Below are 24256 nucleotides of genomic sequence, written 5' to 3'. Positions count from 1 at the left end.
CTCAGGTCCAAGAGCACTGAATGACTGAGTCTCGACAGCCACTGGTGCAGGGTCGTTCCCCAGTCTCTGAGTGCAGTAACGTCTCCTTATCTCTGTCCTGCATGGTGTAGCCCACATTCTGAGAGGGTGCCAGCTCTCTAGAAATCCCTCAGACAGGGGAACCATCCTCCCTGCATCCAGCCCACTGAGCCCTGTAAAAACTCTGTGTTTCACTGAGATCTCCTCTAATAAAAATTAAGGAGAGGAAGTATAACATAGCAAAGAAGAGTGGGAAGACAGAGGATTGGGACTCTTTTAAAGAGCAACAATAGTTAACTAAAAAGGCAATACACGGAGAAAAGATGAGGTACGAGGGTAAACTAGCCAATAATGTAAAGGAGGATAGCAAAAGTTTTTTTAGGTACGTGAGGAGGAAAAAAATAGTCAAGGCAAATGTGGGTCCCTTGAAGACAGAAGCAGGGGAATTTATTATGGGGAACAAAGAAATGGCAGACGAGTTAAACCGTTACTTTGGATCTGTCTTCACTGAGGAAGATACACACAATCTCCCAAATGTTCTAGGGGCCGGAGAACCTAGGGTGATGGAGGAACTGAAGGAAATCCACATTAGGCAGGAAATGGTTTTGGGTAGACTGATGGGACTGAAGGCTGATAAATCCCCAGGGCCTGGTGGTCTGCATCCCAGGGTACTTAAGGAGGTGGCTCTAGAAATAGTGGAAGCATTGGAGATCATTTTTCAATGTTCTATAGATTCAGGATCAGTTCCTTTGGATTGGAGGATAGCAAATGTTATCCCACTTTTTAAGAAAGGAGGGAGAGAGAAAACGGGTAATTATAGACCAGTTAGTCTGACATCAGTGGTGGGGAAGATGCTGGAGTCAATTATAAAAGACGAAATTGCTGAGCATTTGGATAGCAGTAACAGGATCATTCCGAGTCAGCATGGATTTACGAAGGGGAAATCATGCTTGACAAATCTACTGGAATTTTTTGAGGATGTAACTAGGAAAATTGACAGGGGAGAGTCAGTGGATGCGGTGTACCTCGACTTTCAGAAACCTTTCGACAAGGTCCCACGTAGGAGATTAGTGGGCAAAATTAGAGCGCGTGGTATCGGGTAGGGTACTGACACGGATAGAAAATCGGTCGACGGACAGAAAGCAAAGAGTGGGGATAAACGGGTCCCTTTCGGAATGGCGGGCGGTGACCGGAGGGGTACCGCGAGGTTCGGTGCCGGGACCCCGGCTATTTACGATATACATTAATGACTTAGACGAAGGGATTAAAAGTACCATTAGCAAATTTGCAGACGATACTATGAATCGTGTGGAAGATGCAATAAGGCCGCAGGGTGACTCGGACGGGTCGTGCGAGTGGGCGGATACGCGGCACCATTTTGTGGTGAACTACTTCAGACTAGGTGACAGGTAGATGTGAATTCAAACCCACAGACCAGACACCAAGGTCGGTCTGAGAGTAAATGACCAACTCATCCGTCTGGGCTGTCCACACAGCGGCACAGAGAAAGCTGCCACACACACAGACTTCATTTATGTGCTTATTTATCAAGTCATTCAAGAGAGCATATCTCCCATCATGCAGTGCAAACCTGGCACTCGTAGAAACTGAAATAAACACTTCAATGATCAGGGACTGTTATTAAAAATGACCAATGTACATGACAGGCAAATCACATGATTTCAAGGCTAGAGTTTAGTGGTAACAAAATATCTAAGGACCATTTAAAAGCAGTCTCTATGTTAGTGCTGTACCTGGCGCAAATTTCGGTCAAAGGTTGCCGTGTTTCATGGGGAGGGATGGTGCATTTTAGTTCATCTGAACTATTCCCATTTACCGGCATATGAATCATCTCCCTCTAAACCATTCCCCTCATGTACCTGTCCAAATGACTTTGTGTTGATATTACTATGTTACCTATGATACCCTGCCCCTCCATGAGATCACTGCACTGCCTACTGCGCTCCATGGAATAAAGTCCTGGCGAGCACAACCTTTCCCTGTAGCTCCGACCCTTGTTTCCTGGCAACGTGTTCTAAAATATATTCTGCACTCTTTACAAATTAGTGGCATATTTCTTAAACATGATGATGAAAAATATGCACATTACTCCAAGTGCGTCCTCACCAACGACTTGTCCAACTGAATATAACTATAAGTGGAGGGAGAGAGAGAGGGAGGGGTGGCTTGGACCAAGGAAGGAAGCAGAGGTTGAATGATCGGGTGTTGGACAGAATGGGTGGAGACTTGTGGTTGTGGGGTCGATGAAAGAGAGCGGAATCACGGGTGGATTTGATGGGTGTGTACAACTAACTCACTGATCTCATTGTAAACCAATATATGAACTTCACTGAGGGACTTGACAATGTTCCGCGTGTAAGGGCTGGTCCAGAAAGCGAAGGCAGGTGGGATCCAAGGCGAGCTGGTGAAATGGATCCACAATTGGCTTGGTGGTTGGAGGTAGAAGGTAGCGGGAGAAGGATGATTTTTCTGCTTGGAGGTCTGTGGCTGGTGGTGTGTAGCAGAGATCGGCGCTGCAACCTTTGCTGTTTATGTTATATGATCATGGTTTGGATGTGAATGTGGGAGGTGTGATTAGTAAGTTTGGGGAGGAAGCAAAAATTGTGGATCTGGGGAAGGTTGTCAAAGTCTGCAGCAGGATGCAGGGTAATTATCTAAACCTTATTCGGATGCAGGGAAATCAATTCACGAGAGTGCAGGTTTATATAGAGAGCAAGGAATTTGAAAGTGGATCTGAGATTTAGGTTTTACTGGAACAAGTGGACTCGATGGGCCCAAACCTCTCCTGCATTGGTACAGCACCCTCTCCTCCCTCCCTCTCCCCGTCCCCCCATTCCATCCCCCTCAACCCCACTTTTTTCTTCCCTCCTCCTCCCTCCCTCCCACCTCCCTCCCTAGGAGATAGATTTAAAGATGAAAATGCGAATAACTTTAAAAATATAACACCGATTTCAATGAAACTTCTTCCATTAGCACCAAAAGGATGACGCTGAGTAAGGTGGGCTTAAAATCGTCACGCTGTCGTGTACCGCTTTGGCTGTATTTCAAGAACAAACAAACAAGATTTACACTGAGAGCGGGTGATATCTGGAACATGTTATGGAGCAGGGGGTGGAATGAGATATCATCACTATATTTGAGGCACTTAAGTAGGTGAGGTGCAGAAGAATGCCGATGTAATGTGGGCAAATAGATTAGTGTAGCTGGGAAAAAAATGGTCAGGGCTGGACTCTAATGTAAAACGATGGCTCTCAGGTCCAAGAGCACTGAATGACTGAGTCTCGACAGCCACTGGTGCAGGGTCGTTCCCCAGTCTCTGAGTGCAGTAACGTCTCCTTATCTCTGTCCTGCATGGTGTAGCCCACATTCTGAGAGGGTGCCAGCTCTCTAGAAATCCCTCAGACAGGGGAACCATCCTCCCTGCATCCAGCCCACTGAGCCCTGTAAAAACTCTGTGTTTCACTGAGATCTCCTCTAATAAAAATTAAGGAGAGGAAGTATAACATAGCAAAGAAGAGTGGGAAGACAGAGGATTGGGACTCTTTTAAAGAGCAACAATAGTTAACTAAAAAGGCAATACACGGAGAAAAGATGAGGTACGAGGGTAAACTAGCCAATAATGTAAAGGAGGATAGCAAAAGTTTTTTTAGGTACGTGAGGAGGAAAAAAATAGTCAAGGCAAATGTGGGTCCCTTGAAGACAGAAGCAGGGGAATTTATTATGGGGAACAAAGAAATGGCAGACGAGTTAAACCGTTACTTTGGATCTGTCTTCACTGAGGAAGATACACACAATCTCCCAAATGTTCTAGGGGCCGGAGAACCTAGGGTGATGGAGGAACTGAAGGAAATCCACATTAGGCAGGAAATGGTTTTGGGTAGACTGATGGGACTGAAGGCTGATAAATCCCCAGGGCCTGGTGGTCTGCATCCCAGGGTACTTAAGGAGGTGGCTCTAGAAATAGTGGAAGCATTGGAGATCATTTTTCAATGTTCTATAGATTCAGGATCAGTTCCTTTGGATTGGAGGATAGCAAATGTTATCCCACTTTTTAAGAAAGGAGGGAGAGAGAAAACGGGTAATTATAGACCAGTTAGTCTGACATCAGTGGTGGGGAAGATGCTGGAGTCAATTATAAAAGACGAAATTGCTGAGCATTTGGATAGCAGTAACAGGATCATTCCGAGTCAGCATGGATTTACGAAGGGGAAATCATGCTTGACAAATCTACTGGAATTTTTTGAGGATGTAACTAGGAAAATTGACAGGGGAGAGTCAGTGGATGCGGTGTACCTCGACTTTCAGAAACCTTTCGACAAGGTCCCACGTAGGAGATTAGTGGGCAAAATTAGAGCGCGTGGTATCGGGTAGGGTACTGACACGGATAGAAAATCGGTCGACGGACAGAAAGCAAAGAGTGGGGATAAACGGGTCCCTTTCGGAATGGCGGGCGGTGACCGGAGGGGTACCGCGAGGTTCGGTGCCGGGACCCCGGCTATTTACGATATACATTAATGACTTAGACGAAGGGATTAAAAGTACCATTAGCAAATTTGCAGACGATACTATGAATCGTGTGGAAGATGCAATAAGGCCGCAGGGTGACTCGGACGGGTCGTGCGAGTGGGCGGATACGCGGCAGATGCAGTTTAATGTAGATAAGTGTGAGGTTATTCACTTTGGAAGTAAGAATAGAAAGGCAGATTAGTATCCGAACGGTGTCGAGTTAGGCAGAGGGGATGTTCGACGAGATCTGGGCGTCCTAGTGCATCGGTCGCCGAAAGGAAGCGTGCGGGTACGGCAGGCGGTGAAGAAAGCCGATGGAACGTCGGCCTTCGTAAAGAGAGGAGTCGAGTGTAGGAGCAAAGAGGTCCTTCTGCAGTCGTAACGGGCCCCGGTGAGACCGCACCCGGAGTACCTTGTGCAGTTTCGGTCTCCCGATTTGAGGAAGGATATTCTCGCTATAGAGGGCGTGCGACGTAGGTTCACTCTCTCTCTCTCCCCCCCTCTATCTCCCTCTCTCTCTCTCTCTCTCTCTCTCCCCTCTCTCTCTCGCTCCCCTCTCTCTCACTCACCCTCTCTCTCCCCCTCTCTCTCACTCACCCTCTCTCTCCCCCTCTCCTCTGTCCCTATCCCCTCTCTCTATCCTCTCTCTTTCTCTAACTGAGTGTCTCTATTCGGATAGAGTGCTAAAAGCTGTCGTGAGTCGATACAAAAGTCTCTCTCTCTCCCTCTCTCTCTCTCTCTCCACCTCCCTCTCTCCCCTCTCATTCTCTCCTCCCTCTCTCTCCCCTCTCTTTCTCTCTCCTCCCTCTCTCTCCCCTCCCTCTCTCTCCCCCCGATTTAAGATTTTTCAGAGAGAGGGAGAGAGAGAGATAGAGAGAGAGATAGAGGGAGGGAGGGAGGGAGGGAGGGAGAGAGAGAGAGAGAGAGGGAGGGAGGGAGGGCGTGAAAATTTCTCGAAACCTTATGCTCTCTCTCTCTCTCTCTCCTCCCTCTCGCTCCCCTCTCCCTCTCTCTCCCCCCGATTTAAGATTTTTCAGAGAGAGGGAGAGAGAGAGATAGAGAGAGAGATAGAGGGAGGGAGGGAGGGAGAGAGAGAGAGGGAGAGAGGGAGGGAGGGCGTGAAAATTTATCGAAACCCTTATGCTCTCTCTCTCTCTCCCCACCTTTCTCCCTCTTGTCTCTCTCTTCTTTCTCTCCACCCCCACTTGATAAAACGACATTTACAACGAGCAATTGAACCGGACCGGCCTCCGACGGCCCTCCCTCCCCGTGAAACACGCCGACCCGCGCGGCGGTGAGAAACGGACCGCTTCGATTGGAGGGGCGAGTCGATGGGGACCGGTGCGCGGGAGGGGCGCGCTGATGGGGGCCCGGGTATGCGGCAGTTGGCGGCGGCAACCAACAGCAGCGCGCGGTGGGCTGTCGGCGACGGCAGTTGGTGGAGAGCGCGTCATCAACCACCAACAGCAGCAGCGCGCGGTGGGGCTGTCGGCGACGGCAGTTGGTGGAGAGCGCGTCGTCAACCACCAACAGCAGCAGCGCGCGGTGGGCTGTCGGCGACGGCAGTTGGTGGAGAGCGCGTCATCAACCACCAACAGCAGCAGCGCGCGGTGGGCTGTCGGCGACGGCAGTTGGTGGAGAGCGCGTCGAGCGGGAAGTCGGAGCCAAACACGGCACTACCCCAGGTAGGGACTCGGCCCAATCGAGATCGCAAACCGGGAGGTCGGAGCCAATATCCGCCGTGGTGAGCAGACCAACGGAACCAAGGGAGGGGGAGGGGGGAGGAAGGGGAAGGGGGGAGGAAGGGGAAGGGGGGAGGAAGGGGGGAGGGGGGAGGAAGGGGGGAGGGGGGAGAGGGGGAAGAGGGGGAGGCAGTAGAGCTCTCGTCACCCCGCATTGACAGGCACTGTCGTCGGGCGGGTGCCGCGGCGTGGGTTGAAGGGACGGAAGGGAAGGATGAGTGGACAACAGTCCGACCATCTCCCTCCTGCTCGGGAGTGTCCCCAGGGTGTGGGAGAGTGAGGGGAGTGTGAGGGCGGTGATTGCGGGCGGGCGGCTCCGCTAACGGCGTCTATCTTGTTGGTGCGAGTGAGGGGAGGCCGTGCGTGGCTCTCTGGTGACGTCAGACGCACAGCACGTTAAAAAAAATGTTTAGAAATGAAAGTCTTAAACTTTAAAATGTCTAACTTAAAGAATATACGACCAATGTAAATGAAACTTGTTATAAACAATCGCCAGGACAGTGGTGATTAAGGTGGCGCTAACATTGTGGCGCTGTGGTTTACCGTTGTGGCTGCAGGTCCACATGCTACACATATATCTGCATGAATTAAAAAATATACGACCAGATTAAATGAAAATATCATTTCTCACCAGCCGGGAGAGTGGCGATTAAGGCGCTGTAAAAATTGTAGCGCCACGGTTTACCGTTTTGGCGAAATCACATTGTGACATACATACAGATTTATATACGAATATATATATATATATATATATATATATGTACAAGATCTGAGTTTTAGTAGTATACTAGACCAAGTGGGCCCGTTGGGCCCGTCCTCGTAGGGTTTCCATTGTAACCTGGGGAAATTGCTTTTTTCTTTAAAATAAATTGTCTGCTAAAAAAAAAATTAATCTCAATGGGGGGGGGGGGGAGGAGGAGGGGGGTGGAGAGGATGGGGTGGTGGTGCAGAGGAAGGGGGTGGAGAGGGGTGGGGTGGATGAGGATGGGGGAGGGGGTGGGGAACGGGGAGAGGGAGTCGCTGACACCACCCTTCCAGCGGCCATCTTCTTTCTCCTTCACTCCAAAATTCTTAAGGGGTTGGACAGTCTAGATGCAGGAAGATTGTTCCCGATGTTGGGGAAGTCCAGAACAAAGGGTCACAGTTTAAGGATAAGGGGGAAGTCTTTAAGGACCGAGATGAGAACTTTTTTTTCACACAGAGATATATAGATAGATAGATAGATGTTGGACTCTAAAGGGTTAACGCAGGTTCAGTATCCATAATTAATCTCATCAGCAATGAGCACTAACTCCATCTTCCTGCTCTATCCACGCTAGTAAACAGGGCAGGAGAAGATGCATTAATTTGTTATTTTCTGAATTAACACAGGTTAGAAATGCTAATTAACTCTCTCCGGCATACACTTGAAAGAATAACACATAATGCTGAAAATTAAAATGCAGGATCAGATCTGAGAAAGGGGGAGTTGAGTAAATGTTCTGTGCGTTTCACCCAATGTGGAATATTAGTTCCAGCCGGTGAACACGAGCTGTGGCTCTGTTCAATCTGCAGTTTATTTTGTGGTGAACTACTTCAGACTAGGTGACAGGTAGATGTGAATTCAAACCCACAGACCAGACACCAAGGTCGGTCTGAGAGTAAATGACCAACTCATCCGTCTGGGCTGTCCACACAGCGGCACAGAGAAAGCTGCCACACACACAGACTTCATTTATGTGCTTATTTATCAAGTCATTCAAGAGAGCATATCTCCCATCATGCAGTGCAAACCTGGCACTCGTAGAAACTGAAATAAACACTTCAATGATCAGGGACTGTTATTAAAAATGACCAATGTACATGACAGGCAAATCACATGATTTCAAGGCTAGAGTTTAGTGGTAACAAAATATCTAAGGACCATTTAAAAGCAGTCTCTATGTTAGTGCTGTACCTGGCGCAAATTTCGGTCAAAGGTTGCCGTGTTTCATGGGGAGGGATGGTGCATTTTAGTTCATCTGAACTATTCCCATTTACCGGCATATGAATCATCTCCCTCTAAACCATTCCCCTCATGTACCTGTCCAAATGACTTTGTGTTGATATTACTATGTTACCTATGATACCCTGCCCCTCCATGAGATCACTGCACTGCCTACTGCGCTCCATGGAATAAAGTCCTGGCGAGCACAACCTTTCCCTGTAGCTCCGACCCTTGTTTCCTGGCAACGTGTTCTAAAATATATTCTGCACTCTTTACAAATTAGTGGCATATTTCTTAAACATGATGATGAAAAATATGCACATTACTCCAAGTGCGTCCTCACCAACGACTTGTCCAACTGAATATAACTTTCCAACTTCTAAATTTTATTCACCGCCATTCATGGTGATCATGGCTGATCATCCACAATCAGTAACCTGTGCCTGCGTTCTCCCCATATCCCATGATTCCACCAGCCCCTAGAGCTCTGTCTAACTCTCTTTTAAATTCATCCAGTGAATTGGCCTCCATTGCCTTCTGGCAGAAAATACCATAGATTCACAAGTCGCTGGGTGAAAAAGTTTCTTCTCACCTCAGTTTTAAATGGCCTACCCTTTATTCTTAGACTGTGGTCCCTGGTTCTAATCTCCCCCAACATTGGAAACATTCTTCCTGCATCTTGTTTGTCCAGTAATTTTATAATTTTATACATCTCTATAAGATCCCCTCTCATCCTTCTAAACTCTAGTAAATACAAGCCCAGTCGGTCCAATCTTTCCTCATATGACAGCCCCGCCACTCCAGGGATTAATCTCATGAACCTACGCTGCATTGCCTCAAAAGCATGGACGTCCTTCCTCAAATTAAGAGACCAAACCTGCACACAATACTCAAGATGTGGTCTCACCATGGCCCAATACAACTGCAGGAGGTCCTCTTTGCTCCTTTACTCAAATCCTCTCGTTATGAATGGCAACATGCCATTAGCTTTCTTCAATGCCTGCTGTACGTGCACGCTTACTTTTAGTGACTGGTGTACAAGGACACCCAGGTCTTGTTGCACGTCCCCGTTACCTCATCTGACACCATTGACATAACAATCTGTCTCTTTGTTTTTGCCGCCTAAGTGGATAACCTCATATTTATCTACATTATATTGCATCTGCCATTGATCTGCCCACTTACTCAACCTGTCGTAGTCACCCTGCAACCTCTTAACATCCTCTTTGCAGTTCACACTGTCACCCAGCATTGTGTCATCTGCAGACTTGCTGGAGTTACTTCTAATTTATGGACCCCTCTGCTCTACAACACTCCCTAGCTAACTGCCATTCACGGTGAAGATCATGCCCTGATGTGACTTCCCAAAATTAAAACCTCACACTTATCTGGAAGAAACACCATTTGCTATTTCTCAGCCCACTTTCCAATTTGAAAAGTTCCTGCTTTAATTCTTGCTAAACATTTTTACAGTCTGTGATACCATCTACTTTAGTGTCAACTGCAAACTTAAAAAAATAGTATTTGTACAATCTTATGCAACTCATTGATATGAATGACAAACAACATTGAGCCCAGCATAGATCTAATCTGTCTTCGAACTATTCATTCCAGATAACATCCTGGTGAATCTGTTCCACACTGTCTCTGGCAATAGGACATTATTTCTATAATATGGTGACCAGAACTACACAAAAGGGCCTCGCAGATATTTGAAGGACAACGGAGGAGGCCGTTGCACGTGGAGGGGCAGTTAAATCTTGATTTTTCTTTATTTTCATGCTCAGCTGCAATGCAGGTTTGTTCAGAATCAGACGCAGATTGGAAGTGAAACCATCAGTGAGTTCAGGGTTGTCAGTCCCGGTGAGCTGGAACCGAGACAAAAAGGTGAAATAACTATAGAGCAGAGGGATCTAGCATGACAGGTACACAGTGCATTGAAAGTAGCGTCACAGGTAAATAGTTTGGTCAAAAAGGCCTTTGGTACATCGGCCTTCATCGGTGAGAGCATTGAGTTATGAGGTTGGGAGGTCATGTTGCAGTTGTATAAGACGTTGGTGAGGCTGCACTTGGAGTATTGTGCTCAGTGTTGGGCAGCATAGTATTGGAAAAATTGTGTCAATCTGAAAAGGGTGTTGAGAAGATTCACGAGGATGTTGCCAGGACTGGAGAGCCTGATCTACAGACACAGATTCAGCAGGCTAGTACTTTATTCCTTGGTGCACATGACTATCTGGGATGATCTTTTAGAGGTGGCAGACACAATAGACAATAGACAATAGACAATAGGTGCAGGAGTAGGCCATTCAGCCCTTCGAGCCAGCACCGCCATTCAATGCGATCATGGCTGATCACTCTCAATCAGTACCCCGTTCCTGCCTTCTCCCCATACCCCCTCACTCCGCTATCCTTAAGAGCTCTATCCAGCTCTCTCTTGAAAGCATCCAACGAACTGGCCTCCACTGCCCTCTGAGGCAGAGAATTCCACACCTTCACCACTCTCTGACTGAAAAAGTTCTTCCTCATCTCCGTTCTAAATGGCCTACCCCTTATTCTCAAACTGTGGCCCCTTGTTCTGGACTCCCCCAACATTGGGAACATGTTATCTGCCTCTAATGTGTCCAATCCCCTAATTATCTTATATGTTTCAATAAGATCCCCCCTCATCCTTCTAAATTCCAGTGTATACAAGCCCAATCGCTCCAGCCTTTCAACATACGACAGTCCCGCCATTCCGGGAATTAACCTAGTGAACCTACGCTGCACGCCCTCCATAGCAAGAACATCCTTCCTCAAATTTGGAGACCAAAACTGCACACAGTACTCCAGGTGCGGTCTCACCAGGGCCCGGTACAACTGTAGAAGGACCTCTTTGCTCCTATACTCAACTCCTCTTGTTACGAAGGCCAACATTCCATTGGCTTTCTTCACTGCCTGCTGAACCTGCATGCTTCCTTTCATTGACTGATGCACTAGGACACCCAGATCTCGTTGAACTCCCCCTCCTCCTAACTTGACACCATTCAGATAATAATCTGCCTTTCTATTCTTACTTCCAAAGTGAATAACCTCACACTTATCTACATTAAACTGCATCTGCCATGTATCCGCCCACTCACACAACCTGTCCAAGTCACCCTGCAGCCTTATTGCATCTTCCTCACAATTCACACTACCCCCCAACTTAGTATCATCTGCAAATTTGCTAATGGTACTTTTAATCCCTTCGTCTAAGTCATTAATGTATATCGTAAATAGCTGGGGTCCCAGCACCGAACCTTGCGGTACCCCACTGGTCACTGCCTGCCATTCCGAAAGGGACCCATTTATCCCCACTCTTTGCTTTCTGTCTGTCAACCAATTTTCTATCCATGTCAGTACCCTACCCCCAATACCATGTGCCCTAATTTTGCCCACTAATCTCCTATGTGGGACCTTGTCGAAGGCTTTCTGAAAGTCGAGGTACACCACATCCACTGACTCTCCCTTGTCAATTTTCCTAGTTACATCCTCAAAAAATTCCAGTAGATTTGTCAAGCATGATTTCCCCTTCGTAAATCCATGCTGACTCGGAATGATCCCGTTACTGCTATCCAAATGCTCAGCAATTTCGTCTTTTATAATTGACTCCAGCATCTTCCCCACCACTGATGTCAGACTAACTGGTCTATAATTACCCGTTTTCTCTCTCCCTCCTTTCTTAAAAAGTGGGATAACATTTGCTATCCTCCAATCCACAGGAACTGATCCTGAATCTATAGAACATTGAAAAATGATCTCCAATGCTTCCACTATTTCTAGAGCCACCTCCTTAAGTACTCTGGGATGCAGACCATCAGGCCCTGGGGATTTATCAGCCTTCAGTCCCATCAGTCTACCCAAAACCATTTCCTGCCTAATGTGGATTTCCTTCAGTTCCTCCATCACCCTAGGTTCTCCGGCCCCTAGAACATTTGGGAGATTGTGTGTATCTTCCTCAGTGAAGACAGATCCAAAGTAACGGTTTAACTCGTCTGCCATTTCTTTGTTCCCCATAATAAATTCCCCTGCTTCTGTCTTCAAGGGACCCACATTTGCCTTGACTATTTTTTTCCTCTTCACGTACCTAAAAAAACTTTTGCTATCCTCCTTTATATTATTGGCTAGTTTACCCTCGTACCTCATCTTTTCTCCCCGTATTGCCTTTTTAGTTAACTTTTGTTGCTCTTTAAAAGAGTCCCAATCCTCTGTCTTCCCACTCTTCTTTGCTATGTTATACTTCCTCTCCTTAATTTTTATGCTGTCCCTGACTTCCCTCGTCAGCCACAGGTGTCTCTTACTCCCCTTAGAGTCTTTCCACCTCTTTGGAATAAATTGATCCTGCAACCTCTGCATTATTCCCAGGAATACCTGCCATTGCTGTTCTACCGTCTTCCCTGCTAGGGCCTCCTTCCAATCAATTTTGGCCAGCTCCCGCCTCATGCCTCTGTAATCCCCTTTGCTATACTGTAATACCGACACTTCCGATTTTCCCTTCTGCCTTTCCATTTGCAGAGTAAAACTTATCATGTTGTGATCACTGCCTCCTAATGGCTCTTTTACCTCTAGTCCCCTTATCAGATCAGGATCATTACACAACACTAAATCCAGAATTGCCTTCTCCCTGGTAGGCTCCAGTACAAGCTGTTCTAAGAATCCATCTCGAAGGCACTCTACAAACTCTCTTTCCTGGGGTCCATTTCCAACCTGATTTTCCCAGTCTACCTGCATGTTGAAATCTCCCATAACCACAGTAGCATCACATTTTTGACACACCAATTTTATCTCCTGATTCAACTTGCACCCTATGTCGAGGCTACTGTTTGGGGGCCTATAGATAACTCCCATTAGGGTCTTTTTACCCTTACAATTTCTCATTTCTATCCATACTGATTCAACATCTCCTGATTCTATGTCACCCCTTGCAAGGGAATGAATATCATTCCTTACCATCAGAGCAACCCCACCCCCTCTGCCCACCTGTCTGTCTTTTCTATACGTTGTGTACCCCTGGATATTCAGTTCCCAGCCCTGGTCCTCTTGTAACCATGTCTCAGTGATCCCTACAACATCATACTTGCCCATGACTAACTGAGCCTCAAGCTCATCCACTTTATTTTTTATACTACGCGCATTTAAGTACAACACTTTAACTTCTGTATTTACCTCCTCTCTCACATCGTTCACAATTGGCCCTGCCCTTAATTTCTTTTCCGCTCTAGAACTTCTGTTCCCATTCTTCCGAGAGTCTTTTGCAATATCTCCTGTATTCCCTTTTACCTCATCTTCATATTCACAATTTGTTAACCCCTCCCCCCCACTACTTAGTTTAAAGCCACAGGTGTCACACTAGCAAACCTGCCTGCCAGAATGTTTGTCCCCCTGCTGTTAAGATGCAACCCGTCCCTTTTGTACAAGTCACCCCTAGCCCAGAAGAGATCCCAGTGGTCCAGAAATCGAAATCCCTGCTCTCTGCACCAGCCCCTCAGCCATAAATTCATACCCTCTATCTCTCTGTTCCTGGCCTCACCAGCACGAGGTACCGGTAGCAGTCCAGAGATAACCACCTTCGACGTCCTACTGCTCAGTGCTTTTCCCAACTCTCTAAACTCCCGCTGTAGCACCTCCTTCCTCTTCCGCCCGACGTCATTCGTGCCCACGTGCACAACGACTTCAGGTTGATCGCCTTCCCTCACTAGGATTTTCTGAAGCCGGTCTGTGATGTGTTGAACCCTGGCACCAGGGAGGCAACAGACCATCCTCAAGTCCCTCCTGCTGCCACAGAATCTTCTGTCCGTCCCTCGGACTATGGAGTCACCGACCACTACGGCTCTTCCAGACTTCGGTCTCCCCTGTCGAGTATCCTTGCCAACAGGTCCGCCACTCGGACTGGAAACGTCTTCTGCCCCGACAGTTCCCAAGAGGGTATACCTATTTGCAATAGGCACAGCCACCGGGGTCTCCTGTAGTCCACGTCCACTCCCCCCTGAAACAGTCTCCCACCTTCGCTCGACCTGGACCCTTGGCGTGACAGCCTCACAATAGGTCCTGTCGAGGAAACTCTCGCATTCTCGGATGGCCCTGAGGTCATCCAACTGCCTCTGCAACTCCACCACACGTCCCTTCAGGAGCTGCACCTGGACACAGTTCTTGCAGGTGTAGCTCCCAGAAGCTCCAGCGACGTCCCTGTCTTCCCACATCCTGCAGGAAACACACCGCACCAACTTTTCCGCCATCACCTTGTGCCTATAACCAGCTCTGGCTTAAAACAATGGTATCCTCCTCACCTCAGCCTCCTCGCCGAAGACTCGCAGCCAAAGACTCGCACTTTTCTCACTGGGCACTTCCCTCACTGGGCTGCACCTGAACACGGCTGCACCCTTTTGCAAGTATTGCTTATATTACCAATTAAATTGCCTGATTGTCCAATTTACCTGACTTCTCACTTAAACTGGCACTTACTTTAGTGCTCAGCCAACGGGCGTCCTTGCTCTGCTCCCGGACTTTTGAAATTGACTACTAGCTTCCTTTTGGCGCTCTTTTTAAACTGCCTGCTCAACTGTGATTGGCACTTACTTTAGTGCTCAGCCAACGGGCGTCCTTGCTCTGCTCCCGGACTTTTGAAATTGACTACTAGCTTCCTTTTGGCGCTCTTTTTAAACTGCCTGCTCAACTGTGATTGGCACTTACTTTAGTGCTCAGCCAACGGGCGTCCTTGCTCTGCTCCCGGACTTTTGAAATTGACTACTAGCTTCCTTTTGGCGCTCTTTTTAAACTGCCTGCTCAACTGTGATTGGCACTTACTTTAGTGCTCAGCCAACGGGCGTCCTTGCTCTGCTCCCGGACTTTTGAAATTGACTACTAGCTTCCTTTTGGCGCTCTTTTTAAACTGCCTGCTCAACTGTGATTGGCACTTACTTTAGTGCTCAGCCAACGGGCGTCCTTGCTCTGCTCCCGGACTTTTGAAATTGACTACTAGCTTCCTTTTGGCGCTCTTTTTAAACTGCCTGCTCAACTGTGATTGGCACTTACTTTAGTGCTCAGCCAACGGGCGTCCTTGCTCTGCTCCCGGACTTTGGAAATTGACTACTAGCTTCCTTTTGGCGCTCTTTTTAAACTGCCTGCTCAACTGTGATTGGCACTTACTTTAGTGCTCAGCCAACGGGCGTCCTTGCTCTGCTCCCGGACTTTTGAAATTGACTACTAGCTTCCTTTTGGCGCTCTTTTTAAACTGCCTGCTCAACTGTGATTGGCACTTACTTTAGTGCTCAGCCAACGGGCGTCCTTGCTCTGCTCCCGGACTTTTGAAATTGTGGCAGACGCACAGAGTAGGGGAAGCAAGAACCAGGGGACAGAGTTTTCAGAAGGGGGGTGATTTAATCGGAACCTGAGGGGTACTTTTTCACACAAAGTGTGGTGGGTGTATGGAACGAGTTGCCTGAGGAGGTTTTTCAGGCCAGTACTCATAGTCATAGAGTGATACGTTGTGGAAACAGGCCCTTCGACCCAACTTGCCCACACCGTCCAACATGTCCCTGCTCCCACCTGCCTGCGTTTCATCCATATCCCACCAAACCAGTCCGATTCATGTACCGGTCTAACAATTTCTTAAATGTTGGGATTGTCCTTCCCTCAACTACCTCCTCTGGTAGCTTGTTCCATACATCCACCCTTTTTGTGAAAAAGTTACCCGAACGATCTTTTCCTATTCACCTTGAAAGTATGTCCTCTGGAGCTCGACTCTCCTACTCAGGGCAAGAGATTGTGCATCTACCCGTTCAATTCCACTTATGATCAAATATACATAAATAAGATCACCCCTCTTCCTCTTGCGCTCCAAGGAATAGAGTCCCAGCCGACTCAACCTCTCCCTACAGGTCAGAACCTGGCACCATCCTCGTAAAATGTACCGGTAAAGTTTCCAGTTTGGCAACATTTTTCCGAAATCAAGATACCCAGAACTGAACATAACACTCCAAATGCGGTCTCACGAAGGTCTTATATTACTGCAACATGACCTCCCAACATCCACACTCAATACTCTGGCTGATAAAGGCTAATGTGCCAAAAGCCTTTTTGACCACCAGATCTACCCGTGACTCCGCCTTCAAGGAAATCTGCACCTGCACTCCTAGATCGCTCTTCTCTACAACACCACCCAGAACCCTACCATTCACTATGTCGGTCCTGCGCATGTTAGATTGCCCAAAAAGCAATACCTCACGCTTCACTTATATACGGGCCCCAATGAATTTGCCCCTCCCACTGGGACCTTAAAAGAGCTGACTGGTGTTAAACACCTGTCGACGTTTAATTCCTCCGCATCTTTGAGCAAAGTGGCCCCCTGTCGATGTTTAACTCCTCTGACTTCAAGGCTAGAGTTTAGTGGGAACTAAATATCCAAACGGATGTCAGGCGGGTTAAAAGCAGTTTATTTGTTACTGCTGCACCCGCAGCAAATGTCAGGCACAGGTTGTCGTGTTTCACGGGGAGGGAGAGCGCATTTCACATCATCAGACGGTTATCAAATGTCAGTCTAGTTTAATTGTTCATTGTAAATGTAATTTTAATCAAGCGGAGGGTGGAGAGAGAGGGGGGGGAGAGAGAGAGAGATGGAGCGGAGAGGGAGAGGGGGGAGAGAGAGGGAGAGAGAAAGAGGGGGAGAGGGAGGGAGGGAGAGGGTGAGAGAGGGAGAGGAGAGAGAGGAGAGAGAGTGGGGGAGAAAGAGAGAGAGAGAGAGAAAGAGGGAGGGAGAGAGGGTCTAGTTTAATTGTTCATTGTAAATGTCATTTTATCAAGCGGAGGGTGGAGAGAGGGGGAGAGAGAGAGAGAGGGGAGAGGGGAAGAGAGAGAGAGAGAGAGAGAGAGAGAGAGAGAGAGAGAGAGAGAGAGAGAGAGAGAGAGAGAGAGAGAGAGAGAGAGAGAGAGAGAGAGAGAGAGAGAGAGAGATAGAGAGAGATATGGGGGGAGGGGAGAGGGAGGGGGGAGAGAGAGGGAGAGAGAGGGAGAGAGAGGGAGAGAGAGGGAGAGAGAGGGAGAGAGAGGGAGAGAGAGGGAGAGAGAGGGAGAGAGAGGGAGAGAGAGGGAGAGAGAGGGAGAGAGAGGGAGAGAGAGGGAGAGAGAGGGAGAGAGAGGGAGAGAGAGGGAGAGAGAGGGAGAGAGGGTCTGCGTGTGTGTCTGTGTGATAGTCAGAGAGAGAGACAGTGTGTGTGTTTTAGAGAGAGAGAGAGAGAGGGAGAGACAGACAGACAGACAGACAGACAGACATAATAATAATAATAATAATACTATAGTAATAATAATTAATATTGCCCCAAATACTCAGCAGGTCAGGCAGCAACAACAAGGTGAAACAGACCTTACATTCCAAATCAAATACTGGTGACGAATGGTGTTCAACCTGAGTCATTAATTCCGTTTCTTTCTCTACAAACGCTAACCAACCTTCTGAGTATTTCTTGCATCTTACTGTACGTCTTCATTTTGGATTTTCAGCATCTGGGTTTTTATTTTAGTTTTTCCAGTTCAATGGGCGATTGGAATGTGAATCTGCCCATAAACTGCCAAGAGAAAAAACAGAAAGCCTTGGCGGCAGTATGGGGTATTTGGAAAGAGAAGGCTTAATATTTCTGAGGTTCTGTGGAGCAGCGGGAAGAGCCGCTGCCTCAAGGCCAGGGACCCGGGTTCGATCCTGACCTCAGCTGCTGACTGTTCTAAGTTTGCACGTTCTCCTTGTGGCCTCGTGGATTTCCCTCCGGGTGTTCTGGTTTCCTCCCAGAATCAAAGGACATGCCGGGTTGTATGTTTATTGACCTTCTGTAAAAGCCCCAAGTGTGTGGGGAGTCGATGGGAAAATGGGACAACAGAGAATAAGTGTGAATTCATGACAGACACAAAAAGCTGCAGGAATTCAACGGGTCTGACAGCATCTCTCTAGAAAAGGAGTGAATTGGTGATCGATGGGCCTGTTTCCATGCTGTATGTCTAAAGTAAAGTAAGGTCCACTGGAAACTTCTCTCTCGTCAGAAAAATAACCTTCAACTACCACGCAACAGAGAAAACAAGACACAGATCAGTGCAGCACAAGAACTGACCCTTCAACACCTAATGACGAGCTGATGGAAAGACCGTTCAGAAGCCTGATAACAGAGGGGAGGAGGCTGCTCCTGAGACTGGCAGTGCGCCCTTCCAAGGTTCTGTACCTTCTGCCCAACAAGAGCAGGGAGAAAAGGGAATGGCCGGGGTGGGACGTATTTGATTATGTTGTCTGCTTCTCCGAGACAGAAATAAGTGCAGATGGAGTCGGGTCAGGGCTTCATCCACAATTCTCTGAAATTTCTTGCGCTCTTTTCCCAAACCAAGCTGTGACGCAAACGGACAGTGCGCATTTTATGGTGAATCTTGGAGGTTTGCCAGAGTAATAGAATGAAAGAGTGAGACAGCAGCCAACATGTTCCAGCTACACTAGTCCCAGCTTTTGGTCCATATCCCTCCAAACCTGTCCATCCATGTGCCTGTCTAACTGCTCCTTAAATGATGGGATAGTCCCTGCCTCAACCACATCCTCTGGCAGTTTGTTCCACAAATCCACCACTCATTGTGCCAAAAAGTTACCGCTCAGGTTCTTATTAAATCTTTTCCCCTTCACCTTAAACCTAAGTCGTCTGTTCCTCGAATCGCCTACTCTGGGCAAGAGACTCTGTTCACCCAATCTATTCCTCTCATTTCCTTATACAGCTCTATAAGGTTACCCTTCATCCTCCTGCACTCCATGGAATAGAGTCCGAACCTACTCAATCTCTGCCTATAGCTCAGACTGTCTTGTCCTGACCACATGTTTGGCGACATGCCGAATTTCCTCAGTCCACTGATGAAGTACAGGTGTCGGTGCGGCGTCTTGGGTGCGGCGTCTTGGCTGTGTCTGCAGTGTGGTTGGTCCGCCATAGATCGTTGATGATATTTACGCCAAGGAGCCTGATGCCCTTCGCCATTTCCACTTCAGCGTGGTTGATGCTGACATGGGCTTGTCCTCCACTGCGCCTGCTGGTGGAGTGTCTGCCCCAATCAGGCTTCAATTGCTTCAGACGCTGATGGGAAGTCAACAAACCTGAGCGTTGTGCAATTCTAAACATCCCCATCTGTGATGAACGGCAGTTTATCGACAATGCAACGTCCTGTTATTGCAATAATGAGTGCGCATAATCAGAGGGAAAGAGGTTTTACGAGGATGTTGCCAGGACTCAAGGGCCCGAGCTATCAGGAGAGGTTGAACAGGTTGGAACTCTCTACCTTAGTGCGCAGGAGGATGAGGGATGACCTTAGAGAGGACTAAAAAACCACGAGAGGAACAGATCGGGAAGATGTACAGTCTCTTGCCAAGAGTAGCGGAATCGAGAACCAGAGGACATAAGTTTAAGGTGAGAGTGGAAAGATTTAATAGGAACCTGAGGGGTAACACAATATGGGTGGTGGGTATATGGAACGAGCTGCTGCAGGAGGTAGTTGGGCAGAGACTATCACAACGTTTACGAAGTAGTTGGACAGATACATGGATAGGGCAGGTTTGGAGGGATATGGGCCAAACGCGGGCACTGCAGGTCGGTCCAAGAACCTAATGGTTGTGGGGGAGGAGCTGGGAATGGGAGCTATAATGAACCTGTCGGTTTAGTTGATGGCCACAAAGAACTAGATCAGTCCCTTCAGCCCAGATCAGACTATGCAATGCCACCACTCCAGCAGCACGTTCCAGGCACCCACCACCCTGTGTGATAAAACATGACCGTTGACCCCCACTGTGCAAAAATCTATGTGGTCTCGTCAGAGCCGAGAGGGAAGGGGGGCGGCGCGGGGGCGCCTGCTGCCTCGTGCGGCGGGACCTGGTTCGCCGCTACGGGGAAATATAGACAGTTCCATAAACATCCCGCAACTTTCTCAGCCCCAGAAACGTGGTGACTGTCTCTGCACTGCCTGGGGGAGGTCTGTATTTACCGGATTGCAAGCAAAAGCAAAGCATTTCACTGTCCCTTGGTTCATGTGACAATAGAGTATAATTGGCTCATTGAGTTGAATTCAAATTTGCACATGAGACTGTTAAATGAAATAACAGTGTTTGCTGTAGATATAATATGATTGTGCAGCCTAATATAATTAACAATTCACGATGGGAAACACTGATGTATTTAGTTTAAGGGAATTAAATTTACAGGCAGTTTGTATCAAATAGCATCCACTTACTGGTCAGGGCTGTGATTGACGGGGCTGAGCTCCGCCTCCCCTCAGCCGTGCCCCGATACTGCAAGGATTCAGCAGCTGCGCCAAAGGGAATGCGTTTTGAACCAGGAAGTGGCGGAGTTACAATGGCTGCGAAAGACCAGGTCGAGAGTTTAACGGAGGAGATAGTTTGTCCCATCTGCCTGGAATTCTTCACCGATCCGGTTACACTGGAGTGCGGGCACAACTTCTGCCGCTCCTGTATCACACAGAGTTGGGACAGGGAGGAGAGAAACTCCTGCCCGGAATGTAGAGAGGAGTTTACAGACCGCACCCTCAGGGTGAATCGGGCCTTGGCGAGACTGGCTGAGAAAGCTCGAACACTGAGCCTGAATCGGGAAATAATTCCAGAGAAGGAAAGTAAACCTCACTGCGAGGAACATCAGGAAGAACTGAAGCTGTTTTGTGAAACTGACAAGAAGCTGATCTGTGTGGTTTGTGCAGCTGGGCGGGAACACAAGTCTCACAGCTTCATGCCGGTTAAAGAAGCTGTTGAAAACCACAAGGTAAAAGCAAACCGATTTTAATCGCATCATTGTTTAATTCCATTTTTACTGTTCAACCATTTAATTTTCTGATTCCCAAACACAATTGCAGGATCAGGTGAAATCTTCCATCCAGTCTCTCACAAAAGATAAATCAGGGATCCAGCAAATGGAGCAGCAACAGAAAGAGAAGATTTCTGGAGTTCTGGTGAGGCTTTTAAGTATGTGTGATGATCCCATCAAAGTGCAGAAAATATCTCATCTATCAACCCACATTTTATTGTTATTTTTATTTTAAAATGTTTTCCCCCTGCTAAATTTCTCTGGTTTTATTTTCTTACTGTTTCTGATCTTGTGCAGGTTTGATCCCTGTGATGTGTGTAATAACAGGGCAGCGCAGTGACACAAGTAGTGCTGCTGTCTCCTAGTTCTGGTGAGCGGGTTCGATCCTGACCTCGGGCGCTGCCCGTGTGGTTCACGCCTTCTCCCTATGACTGTGGCGGATTCCTTCCACGTCCCCAACAAAGATACTAGAGGAGCAAAATGAACCACTCCGTCGAAATTGCGTCCACTGAAGTGTAGTACGTAACATAATTTTAGTAAGCAAAACCCACCTCTCGCTGTGTAATCAGTGTTGTGGGGGAACAGTATGTGTGATGATCCCATCAAAGTGCAGAAAATATCTCATCTATCAACCCACATTTTATTGTTATTTTTATTTTAAAATGTTTTCCCCCTGCTAAATTTCTCTGGTTTTATTTTCTTACTGTTTCTGCCCATGTCCCTCCCATCCTTCCTCCCCAGTCCCCTCTTTTGTGTAGTTTCCCTTGTGTTGCTCAAACACACACTCAGCACAAATTTAACTTATATATATATATATGTATAGATATGAATGTGTGTTTGTTTGTGTGTGAGAGGCAAGATGGAGATAAATAGATCTCAAAGTTCCTTCTCGTGGATCAGAAGCAACTTTGATTTAAAGCAACACTCTATTTCTCTTTTCATCTTATTTTTCAAATGATGTACATAAACCATAAAGGATTCAACCTTTATGGTATATATATATACATAGATATATGTCTAGTTACTTTCTAGTGATTTCCTCTAATTATTTGTTTAGCAACCTTTTTACTTTCAATCTCTCTCTCTCTCTTTTTCCCTGTACCCAATATATACAAATATATATACAAATATAAAATCAGTCATTCACACACTTCTCAGCGCATGGTTCTCTCTATCATGATCACTGTTCTCTCACATACATTTCATTAGGGCCTTCCCGTACACATTCGCAATCAGTGACATCAAACTTATTTCCAGAAATCCTAATATTGGGAATAAAATAACTATGAACACATATTAAGATATTTATAATAATAATAATAAACATTTATTTTTTATCGCGCTTTTCCAAATGCTCAAAGACGCTTTACAAGAACAGTCAAGACATAAAAAGAAACAAACGAACTGTCCTGACGGAGAAGCGGCGAACAAATAGCGCCAGCGTCCTCTCACGTCAGGGTCCGTCAGTAAACAATAAAGAACACAAGACACACAATTACAATTTTAACACAAACAGCCATCACAGTGATTGCTCCAGGCACACCCTCGCTGTGATGGAAGGCAAAGAAAAGTCTTGTCTCCATTTTTCCATTATTTTCATTCTACATTAGTGTAATAAAATGTAATGCATACATACATACACTTATACAGAAGTGCTAGCTTTAGACATGAAGAATGTACATTACCACCATAGTTTAGTTTTGAATTTAACATATAATTGAGGGGGTCGGTGCAATATAGTGCTAACCCTCAGTTTTGTGAAAAATTAGTTACAGGCATTGACACGATACTTACCCACAATCCTACAACCTGTAAAAAATTCATATTTAAATTTAACCGATAAGTTGGTCAAATAACATAGGCACCTTCTAGGTTTTGTTGTGATTAATGGATTTTTTAAATGTGAGTATCTCATAACGATACATTTGTGGGTTAGCAGTATATTGCACCCCCTTCAATTTTACATCATTCAAAAATGAATTTCATAAAACAAGGATAACACCTTTTATTTCTGTCATTCATGGTAAGTTTTACATCATTTTGTGTGCAAGATGTACAGGGTTGCACTGTTTCGCATATCAGCTAACCAATGAAATGATCATGTCCTGATTTATACCAGCACTTCACCTTCCCTCCTTTGTCTGAAGAAGAGTCCCAACATGAAACATCACCCATCCTTTTTCTCCAGAGATGCTGCCTGACCCGGTGATTTACTCCACCACTGTGTCTATTTGAATTGGATTCGTGCTCTGTACCACATCAGGCAGCATTGGTCATTTTAGTGGCTGTCAAGGATTTTTAAATAATCAATTCACCAATTCAAATTTTCTTGGCTCTAATTATAAAGTTAAATGTCTTTTCGATTATATTGTGGATACAGTGGAGTTCTATTGTTGGCAAATGCCAAATCTCTGCTTCCATGACTTTCTAAAGTAAAGCAAAAAGAGATACAGCTCTTGGAGGTGAAAATACAATTAACAGAGAAAGCAAAGAAGAACAGTTCATTAAAACATGATCAATTGGCCTGATACAGATGGAGTGGATCTCTAGTGCAAATATTCAATCAGTAACATCCAAATTTTAAAGATCATGAAGCAGCAACTCGTCAAGAAATAGTCATAGGTGTCAACCATCAACTTATCCAAGAAGAAGAACAAAAATAATTGTTTGCAAACATTTTATATACGAACAAATCGCAGAGAGTTGTGAACACAGCCCAGTCTGGCACACAGAATCTGTTTACTAAAATGGCGCTGAAATATACCAACTACGGTTTTACGTGTCGGGTGGTCTATCTTGCTCCTCTAGTATCTTTGGTGCCCAATACATGCTGGTTCAAAGGTCAATCGGTGACTGTAAATTATTCCTGTGGAGGTGGGTTGTGGGCGGATGAATGAGAATTAATGGGTACGTGAAAAGGAATAGGCAGCAGGGAATTAAAGTCATAAGGAATAGGAGTAGAATGAGGCCATTTTGCCCATCGCATCTACGCCGCTATTCAATAATGGCTGACCTATCTCTCCCTCCTTACCCCATTCTCCTGCCTTCTCATCATAATCTCTGAAACCTGTACTAATCAAGAATCTATCTTTGCCATAAAAAAATCCATAGCCTTCTGTGGCAAAAAAAATCCACAGATTCACCACCATCTGACCAAAGAAATTTCT

At 46.6% G+C, this 24256-nt stretch overlaps 2 protein-coding genes across 2 annotated transcripts in view; one reads left to right on the top strand and one right to left on the bottom strand.

Moving 5' to 3' along the window:
* LOC144612229 (E3 ubiquitin-protein ligase TRIM39-like) overlaps positions 1-24256 on the bottom strand; it is a 194580-nt gene that overhangs the window by 5792 nt on the left and 164532 nt on the right. The window lies entirely within an intron of this gene.
* The window catches only part of LOC144612116 (zinc-binding protein A33-like), a 34333-nt gene continuing 11394 nt past the window's right edge, over positions 1318-24256 (top strand). Inside the window, exons 1-3 of the mRNA XM_078431674.1 lie at positions 1318-1420; positions 6144-6289; positions 21139-21234. Coding sequence (XP_078287800.1) covers positions 1318-1420; positions 6144-6289; positions 21139-21234 — 345 coding nt within the window. The remainder of the gene's footprint in view (positions 1421-6143; positions 6290-21138; positions 21235-24256) is intronic.

Source organism: Rhinoraja longicauda, chromosome 43 (genome assembly GCF_053455715.1).
Source record: "Rhinoraja longicauda isolate Sanriku21f chromosome 43, sRhiLon1.1, whole genome shotgun sequence".
NCBI classification, from domain to species: Eukaryota; Metazoa; Chordata; class Chondrichthyes; order Rajiformes; family Arhynchobatidae; genus Rhinoraja; species Rhinoraja longicauda.
This window is presented reverse-complemented; position numbering and strand designations above follow the sequence as displayed.